Below are 26948 nucleotides of genomic sequence, written 5' to 3'. Positions count from 1 at the left end.
TGGTTTTGTAGATTAAAAACTGTGACGATATTTTTTTAGCTCGAGATAAGGGACGCTAAAATGGTAAAATAATAAGTTAAAACATATTAAAAATGAAAATTTAAGTTGTTCCGCCTATCGATACCGATCGCTATCGAAACCCTGAGCAATCGGCACCTACGGCTTCCGATTGACATTCGAATTTAGTAGGAAATAAACCGTTTCACCATCTGGTAACACAGTAAAAGTAAAAAAAAGTAGAATTGACAACACGGATAATTCGAAATGGATTTCGGGGCGCTGCTGCACTTAGCGAAAAAGAAGAACGATGCGGCCACCAAGGACGAGGTGAGTAACCATCTGCCCGCATGTAGATTAGTCCTCCGGGGGACCCGGAGACGGGCGAGCACGGCGATCCCCACCTCCGCCGATGACCCCAAAAACCAGATGAGATGATCGCACCCAGTGACAAGATCATGTTTCCACTTTCAGCGCACGGGACAGGGCAAATACTACAGCACCAAGTATGCGCCGCCCAAGAAGGAGTCCAAGGAGTCCAAGCAGCTGTCCAACAATATCCAGAAGTTTCTCCGCAAGAAGGAGGCCGAGGAGGCGGAAAAGAAGCGCGAGGAGCGCGAGAAGCTCAACAATCTGCTGGCCAAGAGAGATGAGAAGTCCAAGAACAAGATCAGGAAAATGCTCAAGGTCACCAAGTCGGCCAACAAGTCCGTTCTGGAGGATGCCAACGAGGGCGCCAATGGTGCCCACGAGGCGGGCGAGGGTCAGGGCGACGACTATGGCTATGTGTCCAACGAGGCCAACGCCTTCTACGAGAAGTACATCGAAAAGGTGCGCGATGTGCAGGAGGACAAAAGATTTGCGCCCAGCAGGCCGCAATCCCTGCGAGATCTTTCCGGGACCAAGGAGCGTGTAAAGGCGGCCATCACCAGGGAGCGGGATGAGGCCAGAAGTCACACGCGTCAGAGGACCAGTAGCGTTGTCTCGTCCAGTGCCACCAAGTCAAAGGAGCCTAGCATGGCCCGTTCCTATAGCACCTCGAAAAACCTTTACGATCCGGAGGCGGAGAAGCGCGAGGAGGAGCGCAAGAAGCGGCAGGAGGAGGAGCAACGCAGGGCCAAGATGAAGCGTCCTGCCCAGCCACCACCCATGGATTTCCAAGCCCTCCTCCGCTTAGCCGAAAAGAAGCAACACGAACCGGTGGTCTTTGAGCCCGAGAAGAAAAAAGAAACAGAGCGTTTGCTATCCGCCCGTGAGAAGCGCGAAATGGAGGAGCGCCAGCGCCAGAAGGAGCAGCGTGCCCTGCGCGACAGAATGCGGGAAACTGAGGCCAAGGAGGGGCCCAAAGCCGCCGCCGCTGCCGCCACCAATCGCATGGAGCCCAACGGGCGCATACCCAAGCTGAATCAAGCCAAACCGGCGAATCCGCCAAGTGATACTTTCAAGAAACCCTTAGTCCCTCCGCAAGCGAAGGCCAAATCAAGCTCCACCAGTTCAGTTAGCTCCAATTCCCTTTCCCATTCCTCTACTAGCCGTAATTCTGCCCCAAGTATAAAGCCTGCCAGTAAGTCAGCTGTGGCCGCCGCCAAACCAGTAGCAACTGCATCGTCGTCGGCGGCGGCGACGGCGGGGAGATCCAGCTCCGTTTCCAGCAAGGCTCCTACCCCTGCCCCCTCCAAGAATCCCTATGCGGCGGCCATCAAAAACGGAGCTGTGCGGGAGTTTCCACCCAGGGATCGACCTGCCGTTCCACCCAAAGTTCGTCCAGCTGCTCCGGCGGTTGCCAAAACACGACAATTTCCGCCCGCTGATGTCCAGAAATCTTCAGGCGGCCGCCAATTCCCGCCCGCAGATGTCAAAAGACGCAAACCCCAGGAACAGCCAGGAAACAAGAGTAAGAAAACAGCTTGGAAATAAGTATATCACTATATATCACTCTTTTTAAGGACGCATTTATGACGACGATGATGAGGACGAGTACGATTCCGAGCTGGACGACTTCATTGATGACGGCGACTGCGAGGAGGACATATCCTCGCACATTCGCGACATCTTTGGCTATGATAAGCGTCGCTATCGCGGAATGGACGACGATGATCGCGGGATGGAGTCCAGTTTTGCGCAGATGCAGCGGGAGGAGTTCATCAGCAAGAAGTTGGGTAAGTTATTGGCCCCAAAAAGCACTCGAATAGCAAACTAATCACTTCTTTTCGCAGGAATGCAAGAGGATCTGGAGGACATGCGCATGGAGGCGGCGCACAAAAAGCAAAAAATGGCCAAAAAGCGAATCAAACGCATTGATGACGACGACGACGACTAGTCTGTTGACATTTTCAGTCAGTCGAATCGTCGTGCAAATCTCAAAAAATATCCGAAATGCGACCTTATGTGTTATCTTATCTGGCGGATGACTCAGGGTCGCCCGATGCTGAAATTCAGGAGCTGTGCCCGTTGAGTTTATATATATCTGAAGATATTGTTTAGTTAATTATGTGCCCTAGTTAGCATAAGCACACCCAAATCACACACACCTACCACATACTTATACACACACACACACACAAGGTATGTGCGCCTATATATAGATCATCTATAATCATCTATTTTTGCTATCTAAAAACGGAAACTAACAGAAAATGAAGCTAACTTCGTCTAGCCGTTGTCTTTTTGGTATAAGAATACCATCCGATAGACGTATATATATATTTCACTTTTGATTTCCCGGAAATTTTCGTTTAAAATAAGAATGACGGATATATACATTTCACTTTTGATTTCCCTGAAGTTTTCGTGTAAAATGAGAATGCAAATGAAATTCGTCGACTTAGCAATTGGTTTAATGGCCCCGGGGCTTTGAACTTCTCTAAAAACCGCTTTGTTGCCTTGAGAAGGTACATATGTCCCAGTAAATTGTCATGTTCAAATTAAAAAAACCAGTTTGCGCACCACTTTATATACAATTTTACATGTACTCTAGCTAGGCCCAAATAAACATTTATAGATTGAATTGAAGACCATCTGATAATTGTTATTTGGAATTGCTATACCGGAAACTGACTCATGCGTATTTGCGAAACTCTGATGAATATGACATCGTTTGGTGGGTTTACTGACCAATTTGTATACCCTTGTGTTAAGTTTTTAACTTTTGTTACGGTTTTAAAACTAAATTTTAAAAACCTTTGCAGCCTTTTCATAAATACGATATTAGTTTTTGGAAAATAATTAGAAATTTGTCATCAATAAGTTGATTTGTGAAACATTCGGATATATATTTAGCTCTAACATTTTATTGCAGCTTTTTAACTACATTTTTAAAACCTTGGCAGCTACTTTTTAAACACGTTCTTGATATAATCGAAATCAGAATACTCTAGACGAAGTTAGCTTTCTTTTTTTTATACAGTTAGTTTAAATATTAACGCCTGACGTTTTGTATATTTCCATAATAAAAGAGATCTCTCCTAAGGAAAGAAATATTATTTGTTTAAAATGTTTTCTCAAATGTTTCTCTGTTATTCCTTAAATAAGATCTCCCGTTCATAAACCCAATGGCGTGAAGAGATTCCTATGAACAAACAATTTTAATGGTAAACAACAAAAAAATCTCATTACAAACGAATTCTTACAGTACAAAACAAATTTCAGTGGCTTAAAAATGGATGTATCATGCGGAGGTCGCTTCCGCAATTTATGCAATGCAGAGATGGACGCCACAGTAAAGTTCCCACGGTGGTGCTTCCAGGGTTAAGATGAGATGTGCCCCCCATTTTAAGGAGCTCCAGAGGACCTAATCTAATCGATCTGGCTCCACGACCACGGCGCTGCCCACTCTTCTTCGATCGCAAACGGGATGTGGATCGCCGCCCCGCACTCCGATGGCCGTCTGGGCGGTGTAGGCCTTGTCCTCATCGAGGTATTTGATGTCGTGACCAATGCCTCGCAAGTAGGCCACCGTATGCCTCGGCACGGCAGTCTCCACATCGATGTGATTGGGCGCCAGCTGGTGATGCAGTCTGCCCGAATTCACCGCCTTCTCGATCGGCTCGTTGAGCACAAAGTATCGCAGGATGGTCTGGGCCACCGAGGTGGTTATCCTCGAGCCACCGGCACTGCCCACAATCATCTTCACATCCCCATTGTTATCCAGAAAGATGCTGGGACACGTTGAGGACATGGGCCGTTTGCCCGGCTTGATGAAGTTCGCCGGACTGGCGGGTATTCCGTAGGAGTTAACCGTTCCGGGTGTACTGAAGTCGTCCATCTGGTCATTCAGGATGAAGCCCGTTTGGCGGGATCTCACCTTGGCTCCGAAATGGTTATTAATGGTACTGGTCACCGAAATGGCATCGCCGTTGGGCGCCAGAACGGAAATGTGCGCCGTACCATGATCCTCTTCGTTGGCAAAGTTGGCGCCATAGTATGACATATTGTCGAAGGTCCTGTTGTCCAGGATCAGCTTACGGATGTCCGCGGCAAAGGCCGGATCGATGAGGTTCTCGTAGATCTCCTGCACTTCCGGCTCGAAGTGGTAGTCGCCCAAATTGGTGCGATGCCCGTACGCGTGCTTGAAGGTCTCGATCAATCGCTGCCAGTACTTGTCCGTGTTGGTCGTGTACAGCGGCTCCATCACGTTCAGGATGAAGGTCAACACGGCCCCACTGGTGGGCAGTGGCGAGGTGACCAGCTCGTAGGGACCAAAGCGGGCGTGCAGGGGAATTTCCCAGCGAACACTGCAAAGAAAGAGTTTTAAAGTTGGGTCTTAAACGGGTTTTTCGATGGAGAAAGAATCTTACAAAGTGATATCTAGTATAGGCTGCTGAAATTGGGGTCACCAATCTAGCTAAATGATTCATAGAGCATATCTACGAATATAACGATTAAAATAACCCTATCATATGACTAATAATACGAATTGACAAGGCTTGGGTCACCAGCCTTCTTTTTAACTGAAGAATTAATTATATATACCTAAAGTTTGAATAGTTTTGGGTCTCCAACATGTCTAGAGACAGTAAAGTAATTGATAGAACACATCCACCGTTAATGTCATGTTGGAAATAATCACATCAATTGATTTATAATATTGTTTGGAAAGGTCTGGGTCACCAACAATTTGTCTTAACTTTAATATCTAGTTAAAACTGCTAGTGTTAGGATAGTTTTGGGTCACCAACCAAGCTGACGGCTTTAAAATGAAGCTAAAAATAATCTTATAAATAGATTTCTAGTACTTATGTGTAAGTTCTGGGTCACCAGCCCTCTTCAGAACTTAAAAGTGGGGTATTGTAGTGTAATTTAGGGTTCTCGAAGGACCACAAGCATTGTAAATGGATTTCCCGACTGATTAACACCCCATACTCACTCGTATTTCTGCAGATCCTCCTCGGTAATGATGCCGCCCATTGCCTGGATGTCCTCGACCAGTTTCCTACCCACCCTGCCGCCACCATAGATGACATCGGCGCCCTCGTTGGCGATGATCTCCAGGGTTTCGGCCAGAGTGTGACGGTACATGATCTCGCCCGTCTTGTAGAGCTCGTCCGTTTTTGGATTGATGAAAATCTCGGCCATGGAGGGTTCGCCGCGGATGTACTCCTCATCGCGCAGCAGGACCCTGGCCAGATATTTGGACACCACGATTCCATGCCGGCAGAGATCGATGGTGGGCTGGAAGAGGGTCTTCCAGGGCAGCCGTCCGTATTTGGCATGCAGCTTGGAGTAACCATAGATCTCGCTGGGAATGGCACAGGCCAAGGCGCCCGTGATCTCCCTGCCGACGAACATGTCCTGTGTGGCCGCCGCCGGTGCAGTTTCGCGGGCAATCAGGGTCTCCTTGTGGCCCATCTCCTTCGAGTAGATGGTGGCCACAAAGCCACCGCCCACGCCCAGGCTGTGGGGCAGCATGACGCCCTCGCACAGCATGGTGGCTATTGCCGCATCCGCCGCCGATCCGCCGATGTCCAGCATGGTGCCACCCACCTCGGCACATCCTTCGCCGTTCGAGGCCACGGCGCCCATGCGACGCGGCTCCTCCGTCTTGTCCTTGAGTCCGAAGACCAGGCCCAAGGTCAAGCCCACGGCGGTCACCGCCAGGATAATCCAGCAGACGGCATACTTCTTGCAGCACCTAAAAAGGGATTACGCATCAGAATTGGAGGCTATTTCAGTTGGTAAGTGCGCTCTTATCGGGGGGAAACTTGCCATCCAATGGGCCACCCTACCCGACTAATAGGTCACCAAAGGCGTCGAACAGCTCTCCATAAAACATGGTATATTGGGACTCTTTCGAATTCCAGACTGAGATTTCAAAAGGTGCTGCGATCAAAAGGCCCAATATACGTTTTTCTCTATAAGAATCGGTTTTCTTTGAAAACTTTTCAATATTCCAACAACCACAAACTTTCTTTGACCATTATCTTTTGTTTCATAATATTTGTTATTAGATAGGGATATAATATTTAAAATGTATACACTTTTAAGACACTTTCTTTTCTTTTAATCCTCACTCTTTTTTTTTGGGATGCACCTTTTTTATGAGCATTTTATTCTTCAACCGACTTTGGAATATTTTTAAAAAACGTTTTTTTTAATCCTTTTTCATAGCCCAGTACTTACAACATTTTCTGTGTGTATCCTTACGACTACGACTACGAACTTAAATTAAATTGGAACTGGTAAAAAAAATATACGGCGAAATTGCCGAGGCTGGAGTTAATTAAATGGCCATCGGACGGCATCCAGCGCCTTATATATCCATCCGGTTATCTGGTTTTTAATTGATGATAAGACAAGAGCCCACTATATCCACGTGCCTTGCTTCGAATCCCTATCCAAATCCGTGCTACGTCAGAAATAACAAATTTCTGCTGATTAAGAGGCCGGCAAAAACCAAAGAAACCAAATCAAAGTCGCGTCTTAATTGCATATCATACTGCTTTATCTGCCAAGGTGCGATAATGCCGATTTAAGGTCAATCTGGGATGTTTTTCTGTGCTAAAAATAGGGAGTCATTCAGGAGAAACTAATTAATATCAATGACTAATAGTAGGGCTCGATAAGGAAGTAAGTCTGCTGGACTTTAACCTTGTACTTGGCGAAAAACAATGGATTATATCTTGGGGGTTTCTCTTGATATATATGTATAGGTTTGGATTGGTTTTATTTTTTAAAGTGATCTTTTAAAATAAATAACCGTTAACGGTTAACAAAGTCTGGCAACGCCAAGATTTTTTATTAATATTTTAAAATAATTTAGAGGGTATATTTTAGATACGGTTAAAAACTTTAAGGAAGTAGAAGCAAATAAAATTGTTATTTTTTAAATTTGAATTTGCCCAAATAAAATCCAATTGGAAACAACTAGGTGTGTGACACCGCTAGGCTAGCCGTGTCATCCACCTCACACTTTAAAGAGACCGTATTTGTGGTATATTTGCAAACAAGTTAGTATAAAACCAAATATCACCTAGAGCCGGACGGTATATTTGAAAGGTATTACCGCGGTCCCACTCGACACGAAATGAAATCGTTTTTTTTGTAAAATAAAATCGGCTGGGGTATTTTTGTGTAGTGTATATATGTCGAATATCCAATCAATGTGAAAGTGAATCGTGAAAATAATGAATGAAAATCGTGGCGGAAAATGAAACGTGAGTGGCGGCTGTTTTAGCCACTGGGAAATGCGAATTGAAAACGCAACCAAAAAACCAAAGCCGAGTTTGCACGCACACCAATGCAGCGCCTGAGTGCTGCACATATGCAAATGTGCTTGTGTGTTTGCCCAAGAGTGAAATACATACCTACATATATACATATGTAGATTTTTTCTAAGCGAAATCTAATTGAAATGGCAAACGGTAAAAGTAACACAAGGATAACTGTGCCAGTGTGTGCGTGTGGCGTAAAAACCAAACATTTTTTTGAGTGCAGTGGCTTCTTTTATTTCATTGCTTTTTTGTTTTTTTTTTTGAGGCTGCAACGCCCACAGATTTAGTCTCTCGAAAAAGAAGAGAAGACGAGAAACGGTAGAAAAAAAAGTGGAAGGAGGAAGAGAGAAAAACAAAAAAAACAAAACTAACTAACAGCAACAACAATTGTTAAAGGAACATCGCTCTCTTTCGGTGTCTGTGTGCGCTGCTCTTTGTGTGGGTGTGTGCTATGCTTTTGTTGTCGTTTTGATAAAAACGAGAAAATCTCGAAGAAAATTCAGTGCGTCTGCGCCTCCAAAACCAAAAACCAAGGGAAAAAAACATTGCAAAAACAAAAGACCAGCAAAACAATTTCGGCCTTGGCTAAAAAGGCAAAGGAAAAGAAAACAACATCAAAGTGGCAAGGCAACACACACACACACACACGCATACAGCTGCAATTTGAAAGGGCAAAAGCACAACAACAACAAGAGCATCTGCAACTGGAACAACAACAAAAACAACAAAAAACCACAACAACCACAAAACAAACACAAGTGCAAGTGCAACCGGTTATTTAACCGCTTGTTTCGAACTCGAAATCTTATTGGGAATAATATTTAACCGCTTCCTTTTAAAACGAAATCTAATTGGACATTGTTTTTATCCCTGGCTTAAAAATTCTTTTTTGGTTGATTTTTAATATTCTTAAATTATATTTTATAACTTATGATAAAATGCTGGTCTGTAATGTCCTTTCTGGGGTTAATACTTTTAGCAAGCGATTGCTAACCAACAGAGATAAACTTTACAAGATAACTTATGTAAATACTTAAACTGAGTTTTATATATTTTACTTTGACGATTCATAATTTAATGATAAGCTAAAGCTTTTACAATATCTTAATATATAAAAATATTATAACTTAGGCTTGTTGATAAGAATAAATATTTAAAGATGCATTTGCCTGCAATATGAGTATTTTAGTGGGCATTATGTAGCTTTCAAAATACTTGATAAAATAGATTTTATAAATAGAAAAACCACTGTCTAGGTAAGATTTAAAGTGCAAGTTTCAGTTTTTAAATTTTAGATCTTTATAACTTGATTATTTCTTATCTATATCCTCAAATCTCTGGGTAATACTTCCAATTTTTAGAATGTATCTATAGAACCATAGTTTTTAACACTCATTCTGCTTGATAATCTAACTTAAAAGGTTGTGCTTCCCACAAGATACTCGAGTAATCCCAGTTACTGGTTGGTGCTCCAGCATCCCAACAGCCCCCAGTTCTTTTTTCCTAGTAAAACAAAGGGCCCTCAAAGCGCACTCCTCATCGAGGTGCTCTTGTTGTTGTTTTTGGCCGTGTGGCTGCCCACACGCAAGGATATTCCAGATTTCAAGTCTTCAACTGTGACGCACAGAGAAAAATAAGAAAGAAAAAAAGACATGCACACAGATACTGAAACTCACACACACTCTTGCAGGCGGTGAAGGCGACAACGCACAACTGGTGCTCGTTGTTACATAAAAGGCAACCTCGCCCTCTCTTCGTCATCATCTCGAAGAATCATCATCATCATTAATATATAGCATCATCGGCAACCGCATCTCTGTAGAGTGAGGGCATAAGTGCAGGGGAAGAGCAGAAAGAATCGAAGGAGGAGCAGCCGAAGGAGGAGCTCCTGGACACCATGAGCGTCTTCGACGACTTCCAGCGCCTGTGGATGCAGCGTTTTCCACAGAGCTCACTGTCCGACGCCTGGGAACTGGACGTGCGGGCCAGTCTCGAGCGGCACAAGCTGCGCATCCTCGAGCTGAGCAAGGAGCTCGAGCAGGAGACCCTCTATGTGGAGTATCTGGAGCGCCTGCTGTCCGATGTGGAGAAGTACCGCGCCTCTGGCGGGGATCCCACCGCCCTCTTTGAGGCGGCCAGCGGAAGTGGAAGTGGAAGTAGCACCAACAACGGCAGCAGCACCACCAATGGAGCTCCGCCAGCAGGAAGCACCGCCAACGTGGACAAGGAGTTTGTGAGTATAAAAGATCATATGGCACGGGTACTTATATCTTAAAATTAAGAGTATTTTATCAAACTTTTAAGGGAACGAGCTTATTGTATCTGCTAAAATCAGGTTTTACTGATAGGATTTTTATATATATTTACTTAATTAAGATATATCTTCAAAATAAGAGTATTATATCACCTCTAAAGGAGCAAGTTTATTATGGTATATCTACCGAAACTAGCATTTACCCATACGATTCTTTGCTCAGTTGTACTTTATATGATTATAAATGAGAATGTTAATTTAAAAAACTATATATTTAAAATGAGAGTATTATAACCCACCTTTAAAATAATACTTTTGTTATATCTGTGGAAGATAGAATTTACTAATCGAATTTGTTGCACAATTATACCTTAATCGATTAGGCAAGATAATAATTACCTAAAGTTACTTACCCACATATTTAATTTATCAGTCAGCTTATAAAACATCAAGTAAATTCGTTTAGAATCTCTGTACAATATGTATGTTATTAGATCATTAAAATGTTTCACTAATTTATTTCCAGCTTAATACTTCCCCTAAGATTGTATTCTTTCAATTTTAAAAGCCTTTGGGGAATTAATAATGATTTTTCATCAGAAATTAATATTTCAAGAACAATACCGATAAGATTCGTATGCATAAATATTTCAAATCCATTCATTATTTTCTTAACGACATTGTCGTGTTCCCAAGTGAATTCACTGTAAAGTCTTCCCCATCCCCGTGAGTAATACTTTGGAGCTACTATATAGCTCCTCTTTTCCGATCGGCAAGGGCTGGGGTATTACTACCAGGCGATCAGCTTTGTGGAGCGGGCTCTTTCTTCGGCTTCAATTTCTTTCGCAAATGTCATTGCCTCCTTATCAGTAGAGAGTGGAAAGCGGAGAATCGGGGGCCAGCGAAGCTAATGTTCAAATGCATAGAGCGGAGCATTCGAAATTATCGATAGTGAACTGGTTCATAAACTGAAGAATACAAAATTGTTTTGATATTTAGAAAGTTTAGTGCATGACTTTGATTTTACCTCCAGTTTAATGAAATCTCCGAGTTCTTAAGTTCGTTCAGGCTTGGGTTCGGTGAGTTTTATGAAACAGCTGCTTTTTCCGTGACCCTGTATAAGTACAGTCAAGCTTTCATAACACCAATTACCAACGAATTACTTATTAAAATAAAGGTTCCTCAAAATTACTACATATGGTAAGATAAACTTTAATAGATCTATGGTATTTAAAAAAAAAATCCATCATTCTATGGTAAAAATCATAAGTTTATGTAAATAATAGGTAAACCTCTAAAAATCAAAATAATCTTTATGTTTATACCGATCTGTTCGGTTTGGGTTTACATTAATAATAGGTAAACCTCAAAAAATCGAAAAGAACTTGATATTTTTTCCAATCTGTTCGGTTTGGGTTTACTATATTCAATGGTAAAATGATACGTTTATAGAAATATCAGTTAGGCCCCTAAAAAATGATCTTGAGATTGTTTCCGATCCGTTTGGCTTGGGACTTGGAAGTTAGCGTTACGGAGGTTGGGCTGTAGGTGTGTGCGTATGTCCATGGGCGCTACCACTTCTATAATCATTCGTTCCGATATCTCGAATAGCGACCCCTTATCTACCCACACCACCGGTTTTTTATATTTTTTTTATACTGAACTGAACGCGGGTTTGTCGGGTGTGTGTGAGTATTATTTTCTTTAGGTTTTTCGCGCTGCTGCTGGCGTCGCTGCATATATTGTCATATATTGTCGCCAGTATAGTTTTGGGTGAATAACAGTGACGGGACGAACGGACGGATACGGATACGCGTCGAAACATTAAATATCTATATATATTCCGTATGGGAAAACAGTGAAAATTGCGTGTGTTCCCCAGCTTGTGAGTTGTTGTTTACAACCGAGAGAGAGAGAGAAATAACGAAAAATCGTCAGAACAAAAGCCCAATTAAACACCTGCAAAAAAAAAAAAACGTAGGGCAAACAATAACAAAAAATTACGTAAAAATTTTAATAATTTTTCTTTTTTTTTTTTTGCATTCGTAGAGCTCCGTCTTCCGTTTTTCGCTTTTCGCGCGAGTGTGTGTGTTTGTTAACGTGTTTTTCTGTTTTTCGGTTGACTCAAGTTTCGTGGTCGCATAGTCATCGTCACTAAGTCGTCGGATCGCCCCTCTTTTTTCCACCCCCGGGATTACATTTATAGGGATTGTGTGTTCTGTGTTTTCGAAATCAAAACAAAGGGAAAATAACGCAACAAAGTGGCGCTGACTTGGGAGCATGGCTTCCTTTAAAGAGAAATTCAAATTATGGTCCAGAGGGGTGCGTAATCGGTTGATAACCAGAACTTAATTCCCTAAAAAGACCATATATACTGCATAAAAACGAAAAAAAAAACAAGAAAAACGTACATCCGAAAGCTGCAACAATTGTTGCTGTATTATCACAAGTCGAAATCAATAAAAACTTATCGCAAATGCCATATAACAGAGCGCACACACGTAGACATCATGCCTATATCTTGGAGCCCCCATATCTCTCTACTTATATACGTATATATATTCGTGTAGCCAAGAAATTAAGCAATAGCGGCTAAAAAAAAGAGCGTTAAGGCAGAGCACTTGGGAAAAATACAAACATACATACAACACAGTAAAGGTTAACATTATAATGGTTTTTCTTTCGATATGTTGGAAAAATAAGGATTATAACTAAAGGTTTACAAATGATAGGTTCTAAGATATATATACAAGAGGAGTTTTTAGGGTTTCTCAAGAAATAATAGTTAGGAATAGTATAATGATTGTTGGCACAATATTAGCCCATAAAATTCTTAGAATCATTATGATCTTAACTTAACCAATTTTAAAATATAAACTAACCCTTTGTTTTTCTTAGTTTTCTTTTTCTTTTGTGTGTTTTTTCCTTGGGATTGCGTTTATCATAAGAATTAAATAAATCCTTATATACTTTATTGTTATAAAAACATTTAAATACAATGCAAGTGCTACTGTTTTGATCTGTACTGTAAAAAGGCAAAATAAAAGAGCGTCGGGGGGTTAAAAAAGGCGTGAGCGACGCACAATATGTCCGCTGATAAGCTGCAATCCATATCAATAAGGCCCGCGGACAAGGGAGCTCGGTGGAAATTCAAAGAAGGGGTACTTGTAGTTACATGCGGGCGACTTTTGGCCAGGAGATTACGATTAAAACAGCCTGTACGATTCTCCAATTTTGCAGTTGACTAACACAAAGTGAATATAAATGGGGGTAACAGCTGTTGTGAGTTTGGAAATGAAAATTTCAAAGGCGAGTCAGCTGATGGCCGAGTGGAAAATAAAGTCTTCATCATCACTTAAGTAATTCAAAGATCAATATAGTATAAATGCCTGAAAAATTCTGGAGAAAAATCCAAACAGCTACGGATCTTAATTGCCTGCTTTGAATTGCCGTCGAAACTCCGAGTATTGAATCATAATTTTTTGGAACTAACTATTGTGTCATAAACACGAGTGCTGCCTCAATTAACTCTCATTTGCATGCAGGTTTTTTCTCTGCTTACCATAAAAATGTTTTTAAATAAACATACTTTATTTGTTTTATATTATTGTTATTAATTATTTACTTTATTTGTTATCTAAAACAAGACTTGGCTAGATTAAAAGGTTCTATTTATTTTTTATAGATTGACTCTAATTGTTAATCATCCTTAAAGGTTTTCTCGACGTATAAAAAACTTGTTCTGGCTCTTGTGATAATTCTATTTTAAACCTTTGCCGTGGAGGCATGTCTGTCCCATTTGGAGGACAAGTGTCTGTGAGGGGTTAACCTGTCATTACTCACCCGCACATCCATGAGAAAATGCGGCTCTGATAAGCTGCCTATGACCCCAAGTGCCTGTTAATTGAACAATATGCTAAGTAATTGTATCAATGCAGAGAGGAAAGAACGAGAAATTCGAGAAAGGGGGGAAACCAAGAGCACACAGGGAAAAACGCTCAGGTACTAGATCATATGATGATATTAAACTAACAGTTAGAGCTTATATTTCATACTACAATTAAAGTATGAGTTTATTTATTTGTATATTCGTATAATGTAAATGATATGTTATTTTTACAATGCTAACAAATATAAATTTGGAGCTGATTGGGTTTACTTGGGAAGAAATCAGTTCTTAGCAAAAAACAACACTGTAGTAGAAATATTTGGTAAAAATATGAACGATTTAAATCTACTGGTCTAAGCTCTGCATTGATTTATTAAATTTAAAGAAGAGTTTTTTATATATTTATAATAGGATGGGTCGATTTGGAGGTCTTTAAATCTTTGGGGGGATTGTAATTTATGGAAACTTCTAAGCAATATTGCCAATAAATAATATAATATGTATAAAGAAGACTTGTATATGAGCAAATAATATGCCTTGAAGACTGGTTAGTTTACCCAAACTTTATTTTCCCTATGCATACCTTCTACTTGTTCAGAAGCAGAAGCTCTGGCCAAGTAGCCATCGACCTTTCGGTCTTCAAGTCGCACTTGGGCACGCTTTCTTCATCGCTCCGCTTGGTCACATCCACATCCACATCCACAGTCTATCCATCCACTTTGGCCACCACCCACTTGGATGCGGTATCCCGCTACCCAGACAATTTTCGGTTGGCAATTTTTCACTTGTATTATTTATTTTATTTTTTTTTTTTTTTGGTAATAAGCGCGTTGTCTGTTCGCTGCTCTCTTTATTTTTTCTATTTCATTTATTTGTTTGTTTCTGCTTACCCATGTAGTTTTCACTTTTTTCAAAGCCCAAAAATTGTGTGGAAAGACATGAGACATGAAAAGAAAAAAAATACATAAAAAGAAAGATCCAACGCACGCACGCGTTTTGAGTTTGAGCCAAGTTTTGTCGGTTTTTAGCCATTTAAAGTGGAGAAACGGCTCGAATCGGAATGAAATTAAACGAAATGAAATGCGCTACGTGCTTGGGATCTCGATTGGACAACAGAAAAAAGAGCAAAATAAAAAATGGTACATAAAAATAGTTTGCAGAGGCGTTGGCGCCCTTCTGTGGGTAGATGATATGATATTTACTTTGGGATTAGAGCCAGCTTAATTAGCACTCGGCCGGGGAAATTGGGCAGAATATCTGCTCTACTCCACGCCAAATCCCGATTTGGTTCTGCAATCAAAGAATTGTTACCGATTTCTCCTCTCAACTTGTTTGCGATCTTAGCATATGTTAATTTAACTTACTTATTCGGTGGCTTTTGCATAATTAAACACTCTCTCTGGGGCAAAGAACGATTCAACTTTCAACTCTGGAGGAGATATTATAGAATATAAGTTAGAATTTGGTTTTCTTATAGATTTTTTCATAATCTGCATTCCGAAATCTTTATTTATTTGGTTTCTTCTTATGTAAAACATCTTCTTAATAACTACCTTCAAAAATCTTATAAAACATATTCTCAACATTAGATTACCTTATTGTTTTACAATGGATATTTCCTATAGTATAGTCGCAGTCATAGTTCCATGATAGAACTTCTATCTTAAGTATTCCAGCTCTATTCCAACTACATAAAAACAAGTTGACATTACTTCATTTGATAAAAAAAAAAATCTATAAACTATATTTATATATTATTATTCTTATAAAGACCATATGGTTTCAGTTCTTAGAATCACAAAATGTAAATTCACTGAGACTCACTTGAGTCTTAATTGAGTTACATTAATATTTCCCTCTGATTGGTTCAAAGATCACCGAATTGATTTACTCACTTGCTCACCAACTTGTATTTTATTTTTTAGAAATCCAGTTTAAATCTACGCGAGTCCTCCACTTCGTCCGGCGGCAAGGACAAGGATCGCCTGTCGCTCAACACGGACAACAAGTACACAACAACACACACAAATGCCGCTGGAGGCGGCAGTGGGAGTGGCAGCGGTACGGGGGCGGCGGGAGCGGTGGTAAGCGGGCCGCTACACTCGGCCCCGCCCACGGGGGCGGGCAAGCGGACAGCGGAGCTGAACTTCGAGCGGGAGGATCGGGACAAGGACAGTGGCAACGAGAAGGACACTAACGGTGCCTTGCAGCAGTGCATCACCGAATTGGCAGCCTCCATAAAAGCCCAGCCCGATAATGGAGCAGCCGGGTTAACATCAACAGCAGGAGGATCAGCCGGTGGCGATGTTGAAAAGGAGGCCACATCCGCCAAACAGCCATTGCGCAAGTCCACATCGCAATACGTCACCGTCATCCAGGTCAAGGAGGCCAAAGACAAAGAGGGCGACGATGGAGCCACTTCTTCTTCGTCAGGGGTCAATGACACACAGCAGCAGCAGCAGCCCACGCCGCCCTCCACATTCGCTCGCTATGCGGAAGCCACAGCTCCTCCGCTGTCGCCGTCGCTTACTTCGTACGCTGCCCACGTGGAGGCCAAGAAGAAGATGCCACCCAGGTGAACCAGTCTTTATTGATTCTACCAATATCCCTACTAATATTCCCCCTCTTTTTTTCATCCATAGACCTCCGCCAAAGAACATTCGGCGCGTGGAGCCGCCCACCATTCCCAACCAGCAGCAGCTGTCGTCCTCGCCCAAAAGAGAGACTCCATTCGTGGGCAGCACCATGCCCCTGCCCAGCAGTTCCGGCGGCAGCCTCTCCTCAGACAGCCCAGGCAACTCGCTGGAGCGCAACATCAAGCCCTCGGACATTCTGCGCCAGAAGTCATCCGAGAACCTGGACTCCAAGTATGCGGCGAATCGCAAAACCACACCGGAACTGGGCAAATTTGTGAATGTAAACAATCCAGAGCTGATGGAAGAGCTCGGCCGCAAGATGGTGGGCAAGACAGACAGTCTGGAGCAGGCGAAGAGGAACGACTCCTCGCCCTCTGGCGGGGGTAGTTTAGGACGCACTGCCTCGACACCCGGGCGATCATTGACCCCGGGACGAACTGGCGTGGGTGCCTCGCCCACTGGTAGCCTAAACAAAACCGCCAAACTGGCAGCGGCGGACAGCAGTTCCACGAGCAGTCTGGAGAAGAAGTCGCGTAACTGCCTGCAGGCCAGCGATGCGGAGGGCGGATCGGGAGCGGCGAACCAGCGGAGCGTGGGCTCCAAGGAGTCGCTGGCATCACAAGGCATATCAGAGGTGGTAAGTTGAGATAATTTATTCTGACTTATATAAACGATTGGCTAATACCTTATGATACCTTGCAGATCAAAAGCTACGAGAGTGTATCCTCGCTGAGTTCGGATAGCGCCAAGGCGGCGGCGGCATCCCAGCAGTCGGCGGCAGCCGGCGGAACTGCAGCGGACAACGAGCCGTACTATGATAGCGTGCCGCTGGACAACGGCGATGGGGAGTACGTGTTCATCAAGCCCGGACGCACTGGTTCCTCCTCCAGTCGCGATGATTTGTCGACGCCCGGCAGCAGTACCTTGCCCCTGGCGACCAGTGTGGCGGATCCCGAATCTCCAGGCAGGACCTCCAACTACGTGAACATCGACTACTTCCTACAGTGAGTTTCAGTCCGAACTAAATTCTTTAGTAATATCATTGAAAAATTGACTTATCCTCTTTGCAGGCAAAGCAATGAGACGCGGTCCAGTTCGTTGGACAGCGATGGGGAGTACGAGGGTCCGCCGATATTGCGCACCATTTCGCACGACGAGCAGACCACGTCACAAACAACGCCGGGAGCACTTCGCAAGGTTCGTTGTCATGTCACGGATGAACGCCCCAGTCCCAGTTCGAGTTCCAGTCCCATTCCACAGTGGCCATTACCCAGTGCCCCGCCAACATTTCCCATTCCCAGCCAACTCAACGTTGCCATTTCGTTGTGCTTAACCACTTTCCAATCATCGTTCACATCCATGTAGCTCTGTAGCTTCCGAATCCAACCCAAGTCAAGCTAAAAGCTTACTTACAGTTTAGGGTTGATGCAATCCCATGTACCCCGATTATTAAGACGACTAAGCGCACGCTTCAGCACTTAACATGTTTTTCGTAATCGCTAATGGATTCCAAAATGCATGTGCTACTGTAGGGAGTGCAATCTCGAGACCCCTGAAATCGAATATTTCTGAGAACAGAAAGCTTAATTATCTTAAAACATTTAAATATGCTTCGCATTACTTATATATTATTTGCGATTCATCTTCTATTTATAACAAATCGTCATGCATAAATTCATAATTAACTTAACTTATTTAATGATGACATAAAAGTAATGCCTGATATCTCTGAAGTCACGAGCAGTTGGCCAGCTTTATTATAATTTCGAAATCTAAAGGAAGATTTAAAGAGTTTTTAAGAGTGAATAATCTAACAAGCATATTTTTGTATTACCTTTTTTTTACTTTCACTAGTATTTATGAATCCCTACCCTATCGAAATTCATAACCATTTACCCCTTTAAAGTTAATCTTTATTTACTAATACCATACTAACCAAGACTTTTTGTTTCTGTTCTCTTCTCCCAACAGAACTTAGTTTCAGCGATACTTGTGAGTACCCGGATCAGGATTATATAGCTGCCATAGTTTCCTATAGTGTAGCATTCAACTTCCGTACAGTGTATGCTTTATAAGATGGGATTTTAACGATCTTCCCATCGCTGGCATCCACTGTACTGTATATACATTCATATATATATATATCTGTGTACATAATCTGTATTGCTTTTGAATGCGCTTGCTTTCCATTTATAATGTGTGTTTGTACTTCCTGTTTGAGTTCTGTCTTCGTTTGTGCTTCAGTTTACGCCCACAATTACACCCATTTTATTGTTTTGTACAAAATTGTATATATGCACACGATCCCAAGATCGATATCCCCATATGATTTTGTCCCGTTTGTTCCCATTCGTTTGTGCGTATAGCGTATTCCCATCTCTGTCTCATCCATTTCATGCCAGATTTGGTTTGGTTTTAATGTTTACATGGCCTTGCAAAAAGGCAGTGCCCAACTATCCGATTTGCAAGGTTACTTAATGTAGCGAATGGTATTTAGCTTTGGAAACGGTTTGAAAGGGTTGTAGACACTTGATAGCCCGCATCCACCATACCTTGTGTGTACATATATGCCACTCTCACTACCCCCCATCTCATCCAAGTGGTTCGTTTTTCCGTTCCCTAGGTTTCTGGAAATGCGCGCGGTGCCAAAATACGATCCATACTCAGCTCCATTATTCAGAGCGAGACGATCTACGTGGAGTGCCTCAATAAAATGATGCAGGTGAGTAATTCGGCTCGAAGGACCAAACGTTATAGTGTATACTGTGGGAGAGGGGCAGAAAACAAATGAAATTTTTAGAAATTTCCAAGCAATATCACCTCGAATTTATATATTTGTCAAATTCGGTAGTTTCTGAAAAAGTAAAAAAAAATCATGTCGTATGACCTAAAGAAGTTGCGACGTGAAGCAATGAAAGTGATTAAATTAATAAAGTGGCTAATTGATATTATTACAAAATGCAGTACAAGAAGGCCATCCACGCAACCCTGAACACTTCGCAGCCTGTGATCAAGGAGGAGGAGGAGAACACGATCTTCTTCAAGATCGACGAGCTCCACGATCTGCACACCGCCTTCCTATCCGACCTGAAGACCATAGTGTCCCACGAGGGCGGCGATGTGCTGATCGGTGAGCCATTCCGCCGACTGGCCGAGATGTTCGACCTGTATAGCGCTTTCTTGCACAACTACAAGAATGCCATCGAGACGGTGAAGAAGTGCAGTGCGAATAATCCGCAATTCAAGAAGATAGTCTCGACCATTGTGGTCAATCTGCAGACGGAGCAATCGCTAACGCTGGAGGATCTGCTGCACAAACCGGTTGCACGGGTGCAGATTAACGCGTTGGTCTTCAACGATCTGTTGCGTGAAACCCCGAATGCCCATCCGGATCACCAGCCGTTGCGGCAGGCGCAGAAGATCATTCAGATGTTCCTTAACCAATTCAATGTGGTCAATCAGCGGCTGCCGAGCGAATCGAATCGGAACTTGAGACGCATGGTGCGCAATTCGTTCATTGTGGAGCTGGTCGATGGTCACCGCAAGCTGAGGCATCTCTTCCTTTTCAACGATGTGATTGCGTGCGCCAAGTACAAGGCACTGGGCCGTGATCGCATCGACTATGAGCTCAAATGGTTCATCCCGCTGAAGGAGATATCCATTTACGAGGAGGCGGATCCGGCGGCCGAGCTGAAGGAATCTAGTCCAGCGAATATTTCGCAAGTGAAGCGCAACCTGCGCTCGGTTCGAGATCAATTGGCCATGGAGGTGGCCAACAGTGGAGGCGGTGGAGTGCGCTCCGGCGACAAGTATCGCCGCAAGTTGGCTGATCTGGAGTCACAGCTGGTGCTGGCCACGCCCAATCTGGTGCTGCGGCTGGGCAACAAGGCCAACAACAAGACCATGACCTTCTTCCTCAGCTCGGACTTCGAGCGGACGCAGTGGATCGACTCGATCACGTCGCTCAAGGTGAGTTCTCCATCTTATTTCTTATTTCAATTGAATTTGGAGTTAAACATATGTCTTGTATTTGTAGCAAAAGTGTAACCTGCCTGGAGCCAATACCATCAATTCCCTGGAGGTCACCGCCTTCATTGTGGCCATGCAGAAGGGCATGAAGACTGAAATGGGTTCGTATCTGATGCGCAACACCAACGACGAGAGCCTGCTGGTTGGCGATCTGCACATGGCGGTCCAGGGATTGGGCGGACTGGAGCAGGCGGCCGACCTGTACATCTGCATCGAGGTGGATTCGTACGGCCACTACTTCCGCAAGGCCACCACCAAGATGGTGTGCCGCAGCCAAACGCCGCTGTGGAACGAGAGCTTTATGCTGGAGCTGGAGGGCAGCCAGAATGTGCGCATTCTGCTCTACGAGGCCAAGGAGCGACCGCTCCTCAGGGCCAAGCACATACTCAAGGTGAGCTACTTTTAAATGTGATATAAGACTTCATATTAATCTTATCCTATGATCCCCCAGTTGAGCCTCAGTTGGCTGACGGAGACAACACAGCCGCGAACCATTAAGCTTAGTGAGACCTTGGAGCTGGGCTGCAGCTTCCGGTTTGTGCCCGGCGAGCTGTGCCGCGCCACCACCAAGCCAGGAGCCCTCTTCGGTGCCAAAATGAGTCAAGTATTAAAGTGGGTATAAAACTCCCATCGATGCTCTTTCATACTTATAAGTATTTCGTGCCCTTTCAGACGCGAGAAACGCGACATTCCGTTCATCATCAGTGCCTGCATTCGGGAGGTGGAGCGGCGGGGCATGCTGGAGGTTGGCTGCTATCGCGTCAGTGGATCCGCCTCTGATCTGGCCAAGCTCAAAAAGGCTTTTGAGTCGGGTGAGTAACTAGCTTAAATGGGTAACCTATACTTCTTACTAATGAACCCTTTAAATATATCTTAAACAGATGCCTATGAGGCGGAGCAGCTGCTGCGCGAGGTAGACATCCATTCGGTGACTGGCATTTTGAAGACCTTCCTAAGAGAGCTGCCCGAGGCCCTGTTCACGGATCAGCTGTATCCGCGATTCTTCGACACATTCAGCGCCTTTAGCAACAACAACGAATCAACGCGAATCAACGAGCTGCTTAAAGTTTTCGAGGAGCTGCCGCAGGTCAACAAGGCCTCCATCAACTCGATTCTAGATCATCTAATTAGGTTGGTTGCAGACTTCTATATCAAGCGAAAACCTTTTTTATCTATGCATTGATTTCATCCTTATAGAGTCCACGAAAAGGAGGCGGACAACAAGATGTCGCTGCACAATCTGGCCATGGTCTTTGGGCCCACCTTGCTGAGGCCGGGCCAAACGCAGGTGAAGCAAAAGGATCCGCTGGCGGCCAGCACCGTCGACGTGATGGCCCAGGCCGGCATCCTTTACTGCTTCCTGCAGGCACGCATCAAGAAGGATTAGGACTTAGAAAGCCGTCTGCACAGATATACATATGGAATATATATATATATACATATATATAAACATAAATTATATATTTTTTTTACATAGCAATAGCGGTAATACGAACGAAATTGGATGGATAGCCTACGCATGCACCACGCCCCCACCTGTCTGCCACGCCCCCAGCACAAATTATACACAAGAAACGCCTAAACTCTGGAAAACGCCTGAAAACACACATTGAAAACGCTTGAAATTCGCCTAAAATCACACGTGAAAACACTTTACTACACCTGCGCTGCCAATTGTATATACCAGAAACCGGAATTGCAACTAAAAACTGAAGATAGGGATGGATCTGGCGAGGAATACGGAATATTATGCCCCCAACATCCAATAATGGATCCGGGGATGTGAACAAATCTGCTCAATGGCGGGCTCACACACGCACAACACAACACACACATCAGCAACAACACACACCTGGGATGATCAAGTGTCTAACACTGAATAGCTGCTCCTCCGCTTACTAAATATTATTCCCATGTATTACAGATATTTCCGTAGGTCTGTAGACTGTATGCTTTACCTTTTAGATGCGACCCCCACAGCTTACTGCAACTATTGCAAAAAAGTTAAAAAAAAAGATAGGGAAAGCATAAAATTGCAAATATTTTCAATATTACACGTATATATCTAGAGACATATATACCAACCTATATATAATTAATTACTACTACTAGTACTATAATTTACTAAAGTGAGGTAGCAAGTTTTCCCGGCTGATTGATCAATGATTGATATACGATGTATGTGTTTGCTTAAAAAATTCTGTTTTTTTTTTCTCGTCTTGTTTTATATTAATTATTTAGGTTTTTATATAAACAGAAGCGTAAAATAAAGTATATTCTATTTAGAAATTGCCATCGAGATTCGGTAAATGATTTCGCGGAGTTGTTAAAACTAAGAAAATAACGAAGAGCAGGGTTTTTTGTTCGATTTTATAAAATTATAATTTATATGTATTATAATCTTTACTTTATACATTTGAATCAACGTTTAAGCTAACTAATTGCGGGGGATTACTGCTCCTCTTCTTCTTCGTCCTCGTCTTGATTTGGCTGCACACTGCCCTCCACATCGAAGAAGGATTTCCTGCTGCGTTTCGCCGCCGTTGCCGACTGACTATCACCGAACTTGGCCGCCGTCCGCTTGCGAAGCTTCTCCACGTCCTGGCTGTCATCATTGGCGCTCCACTCGAGGACCAAACGACGACCGTAGAGATGCGTACTGGCGCTCAAGGCCTCAAAGGCGCGCTTGGCCTCCGCCTTGGACATGTAGTCAACGAATCCAAAGCCACGGTGCGCCTCCTCGCCAGTGGTGGCCTTCTTGGGAATCCTCAGAGAACGCAGCTCTCCAAAGGCCCTGGGAATCGAGGATTAGAAATAGTATATCAAGAACAAGAGCTCCCAACAGGTATGACCAATACCCACTTGAATATATCTCGAACTTCGCGGTATTGTGCCTGGAAGGGAATATTCCGCACCAGAATCTTGGTGCCAGTTTGTTTCTTCTGCGAGGCCAGTCGACGTTGTGCTCCATCATTGTCTTGGGTCCTGAAAAAGATTGGAAGGGTTTAATCATCTGGGGCTTGCTATTTGGATTCCACTACTTACTTGAGCACCCGATCGCTGCGCTTGAGCTCCACGGGATTGCCATCGATGTGGGTCAGCTGCAAGTTTTTAAGGGCATGCTCGGCTACCGAGGACTTCTTGAACTGAATGAATCCGTAGCCCAGGGAATTGAAGTTCCGGGGATTCTCGGGATCCCTTCGTTTCGCGATCTCCACGGTGTGAATGCTGCCCAGGTGGCGGAAGTGTTTCTCCACGGTTTCCTGCACGGTCTTGAAGTTCAGATTGCGCAAGAAGAGTGTGGTATTTGGTTCGGGCTCATCATCGGCATCCTCTGCTCTGGGCACCTCTTTTTTCTCCTCCTCTGCCTTGACCTCTGGCTTCTCCTTTTGCTTTGGTTCTTCCTTGGGTTTCGGCTCGGGCTCCGATTTGGGAATTACTGGCTCGCCGCTGAGGGTCTTAGTGAAGACCTGCTCGGGTGCCCACTCCAAGTAGAGCGGGGCATTCTTGAACTTGCTGTAGGCCAGCTTCTTGAAGGCTTGCCTTGCCTCCAAGGGATCACAGTACTCGATAAGCGCCGTCACCCCACTGGGAGGTAGCACAATCCTGCCAATCGGGCCAAAGCGACTGAATATGGGCGTAAGCTCCGAAGTTTCAGTGGCGGCCGGCAGATTCTTGGCCAGTATCACAGTGTTGGAGCGTTTCTTGGCGGGCTCATCGAAGGCATTCAGCCGGACGCCTTCCTCCTCCAGGAAGCGCTTCATCTCGATGACGATTTGGGTTTCGCCCAGGGCGAGGCGGACGGCGGCTCCACTGCCACCGTCGCTGGTGTCCAAGATGCGCTCCTTCGAGGTCTTAAACTGCTTGGCCAGAATGTCCGCAACGGCATTGCCACCCAGGAACAGTGTGTTCCAGCCAATCGGCTTCTGGGCGCTCTTCTTCAGCTTCAGGGCCTTCTTCTCTTTAAACGAGAGACTGGCATCGTTCTCATCCAGATCGTCTTGTGGATTCTTTTCGATATCCTTGCCGGGGAGCAGGTGCAACAGACGTCCATGGAAATCCGTGCCGTCCAGGCTATTGAATGCCTTCAGAGCGTGCTCCGGCATCATGTAGGTGACTGTTCCGAAGCCCTTGATCTTTCGCGTAAGCTTGTCCACCGGCAGGTTCACCTCCACCACGGGACCATATTGCTCGAACAGCTTGCGCAGCTCCTCCTCAGTGGTGGTGTAGGCCAGATTCCGGAAGAATATCCTCCCCGATTCGGAGATGTCATCTTCCTTGGACAAGCTGTCCTGCTGGTGCTTCCACTTCGCATTGCCCGCATCTGCGGCGGCCGGATCCACCGATGATTGTCCACTCTTATTCGCTTTGGTCACCTTGTTCTTCTCGGTGAAGTCGGAGAAGAAGACCTGTTTGCCCTTGATGAAGCTCTTGTTCTTTAGCATTCCCTTGGCCATATCCTTTTCCGTCTTAAAGCCCACGTAACAGAAGCCGTGCACTTTGCTGGGCAGTCGGACGGAGTAGGGCTTCAGGGGCTTAAAGAACTTCAGCACTTCCTGGCGCTTCGTGTTGTACGGCACATTGTGGATTTTGATGGTGAACAGCTCTAGGTTGGATTTGTCCACCTTGGCTTTGGGTTTCTTGGCGGCGGCATCTCCGGTTGCGGGTGCCATCAGGGATTTCATGTACTCCAGATCGCTGATGGGCTTCTCAGCCAGTTTGGCCTCTTCTTCCTCGTCATCGTCCTCGGCCTCATCTTCTTGGCCATCCTCATCCCCTGCATCGGCATCCACTCCACTGTCATCCCTGCCACCTGGTGGATCTTCCTGGTCCTCTGCATCTTCACCATCCTCCTGCTCTTCCTTGTTGTTGCTCACGCCCAAATCGTTGCCCCACAGAGTACGCGACTTGTCGTGCGCCTGCAGAAACTCCTGGAACTCCGGATCGTCCTTGTGCCTGCCCAGAATCTTCTCCACCTTGTCCGTCTTCTCTTTGCTTTTCTTTTTGGCCTCCTTAGTTTTGGCGGCCGCCGCCTCCTCCTCCTCCTTGGCCTTCAGTTTGTCCAGGTTCTTCTTGCTGTCCTTGGCGTACTTGCTCCATGACTGGGGCTTATCCTCGCTGCCCAGGGCGGCACAGGATTCGACGCGCACCCGGCTGGTTTGGATGCAGGTGTTGTTGAAGTGTCGGATGGCCGACTGGGCCTCCTCCTCGGAGCTGTAGCCCACAAAGCAGAACTGCCGGAACTTCCCATCGGGCGTATACTTTAGCTGCAGATCCGTAATTGTTCCCTGGGCACCGAAAATCTGACGCAGTTTGTCCTCGGTGATCTGAAATCGGGGGATTGTGGGGCTATATCTTCCTGTGTGACCATAAAATCCAATCTACTTACATGCTTGGGCAGCTGCTTCACTATAATACGCGACATTTTGTGACTTATTCGATTGGCAGCGGCTTTAAAATCAATTCAAGTGCATTTTTGTTTACGAACAAATCAAAACACGCGCACGTGTATTACTCCTCAGTGTAGCGAACTTAGCTATTTTCACGTCAACTTTGGCTGTTTTTCTGCTGTTCTGCTAGCTGGCAGCACTGACTAGAGATGGTAATAATAATTTAGAGGCTATTGCCATTCTTGACTTATCGATTTTCTTGAAAATCGAATAAAACGAACAAATTCAAATATCTAAAATGCTGCAAGGATAAACTAACGGTTTTTTTCTAACTATACTGTTTTTTAGGAAGGGCTTCATTTTTCTGGTTATAATTTGATTTCTACTATCATGTCCTCCAGCTTTTCCAGTTTATAATTTGCGTCATGAAAAAGCCCACATAGATGTTCCAATTCGACAACCAACCTTCTAGGATAGCGTTCTTTTTTGGTATATTTTGATGATCGAAACAAGTAGGTCACCAAGTCCATAATTTCCTGCTCCTCTTGCAAGATCTCCAGTATATCGTCGTGCGATTGCTTCAATTTCGTAATGTGACTCCATTCCATCAATTTGGAATATATTCTATATAATACGAGCACAACGAGCGTTACGAAATGTATCGAAGTACCGAATAGTATAAGAAACATTTTTTATTATTAATGTATTCTCCTGAATTTGAGAGTGCTGACGTTTATGTACGGGATTGTATGTCTGACTAAAATTCTAGTACATTTTTCAAAGCAAGGCAGTTTGAGTAGAGCTGACGTTAAAGTATGAGACTATATGACTTACAAAATTTGTACAGCATTTTTCAAAGCAAGGCCTTGTAATAAGTTGTATTTTTAAATATATGTATTGAGAAGGATTTTTTCTAATAACATTAAATAATCGTGTATAAAGAAAAACATTACCAACTTTGGTTTAAGTTTATTTTGTTTTAAACACTTTACTTGCACTAAGAACCCGCTTTTAATATATGTAAATTGTATTTTCTATAAAAAA

At 44.0% G+C, this 26948-nt stretch overlaps 4 protein-coding genes across 7 annotated transcripts; 2 read left to right on the top strand and 2 right to left on the bottom strand.

Moving 5' to 3' along the window:
* Positions 1–168: 168 nt before the first annotated feature.
* LOC108016604 (protein SPT2 homolog) lies at positions 169–3474 on the top strand. Its single transcript, XM_017083294.4, has 4 exons — positions 169–327; positions 472–1891; positions 1944–2156; positions 2214–3474. The coding sequence occupies exons 1-4, from the start codon at positions 265–267 to the stop codon at positions 2315–2317; spliced, it is 1800 nt and encodes a 599-aa protein (XP_016938783.2). The 5' UTR covers positions 169–264; the 3' UTR covers positions 2318–3474.
* An 88-nt stretch (positions 3475–3562) lies between these two features.
* On the bottom strand, positions 3563–6730 carry LOC108016681 (scoloptoxin SSD14). 2 transcript variants are annotated; one of them, XM_017083402.4, is made up of 3 exons: positions 6616–6730; positions 5363–6127; positions 3563–4730 (listed from the first exon to the last, which is right to left on the bottom strand). In XM_017083402.4, exons 1-3 carry the CDS (start codon positions 6618–6620, stop codon positions 3788–3790), a joined length of 1713 nt encoding a protein of 570 aa, XP_016938891.2. In that variant the 5' UTR covers positions 6621–6730; the 3' UTR covers positions 3563–3787. The 2 variants fall into 2 exon arrangements, with proteins under 2 accessions (XP_016938891.2, XP_016938890.2); XM_017083401.4 differs by lacking the exon at positions 6616–6730 and adding an exon at positions 6222–6283.
* A 760-nt stretch (positions 6731–7490) lies between these two features.
* On the top strand, positions 7491–22803 carry RhoGAP1A (Rho GTPase activating protein at 1A). 3 transcript variants are annotated; one of them, XM_036820766.3, is made up of 14 exons: positions 7491–7649; positions 9397–9939; positions 15775–16424; positions 16492–17122; positions 17188–17489; positions 17556–17682; positions 18457–18477; positions 19109–19207; positions 19450–20454; positions 20522–20905; positions 20966–21126; positions 21187–21326; positions 21396–21645; positions 21712–22803. In XM_036820766.3, exons 2-14 carry the CDS (start codon positions 9604–9606, stop codon positions 21899–21901), a joined length of 4296 nt encoding a protein of 1431 aa, XP_036676661.2. In that variant the 5' UTR covers positions 7491–7649; positions 9397–9603; the 3' UTR covers positions 21902–22803. The 3 variants fall into 3 exon arrangements, with proteins under 3 accessions (XP_036676661.2, XP_036676662.2, XP_016939052.3); XM_036820767.3 differs by lacking the exon at positions 18457–18477; XM_017083563.4 differs by lacking the exons at positions 7491–7649; positions 9397–9939 and adding an exon at positions 12204–12282.
* LOC108016796 (probable RNA-binding protein 19) lies at positions 22468–26166 on the bottom strand. The gene is made up of 4 exons (XM_017083569.4): positions 25904–26166; positions 23560–25841; positions 23377–23499; positions 22468–23308 (listed from the first exon to the last, which is right to left on the bottom strand). The coding sequence occupies exons 1-4, from the start codon at positions 25937–25939 to the stop codon at positions 22966–22968; spliced, it is 2784 nt and encodes a 927-aa protein (XP_016939058.2). The 5' UTR covers positions 25940–26166; the 3' UTR covers positions 22468–22965.
* Positions 26167–26948: the final 782 nt, after the last annotated feature.

This window comes from Drosophila suzukii, chromosome X (assembly GCF_043229965.1).
Source record: "Drosophila suzukii chromosome X, CBGP_Dsuzu_IsoJpt1.0, whole genome shotgun sequence".
NCBI classification, from domain to species: Eukaryota; Metazoa; Arthropoda; class Insecta; order Diptera; family Drosophilidae; genus Drosophila; species Drosophila suzukii.
The sequence above is the reverse complement of the archived record's forward strand: the minus strand, read 5'-3'. Positions and strand labels throughout refer to the sequence as shown.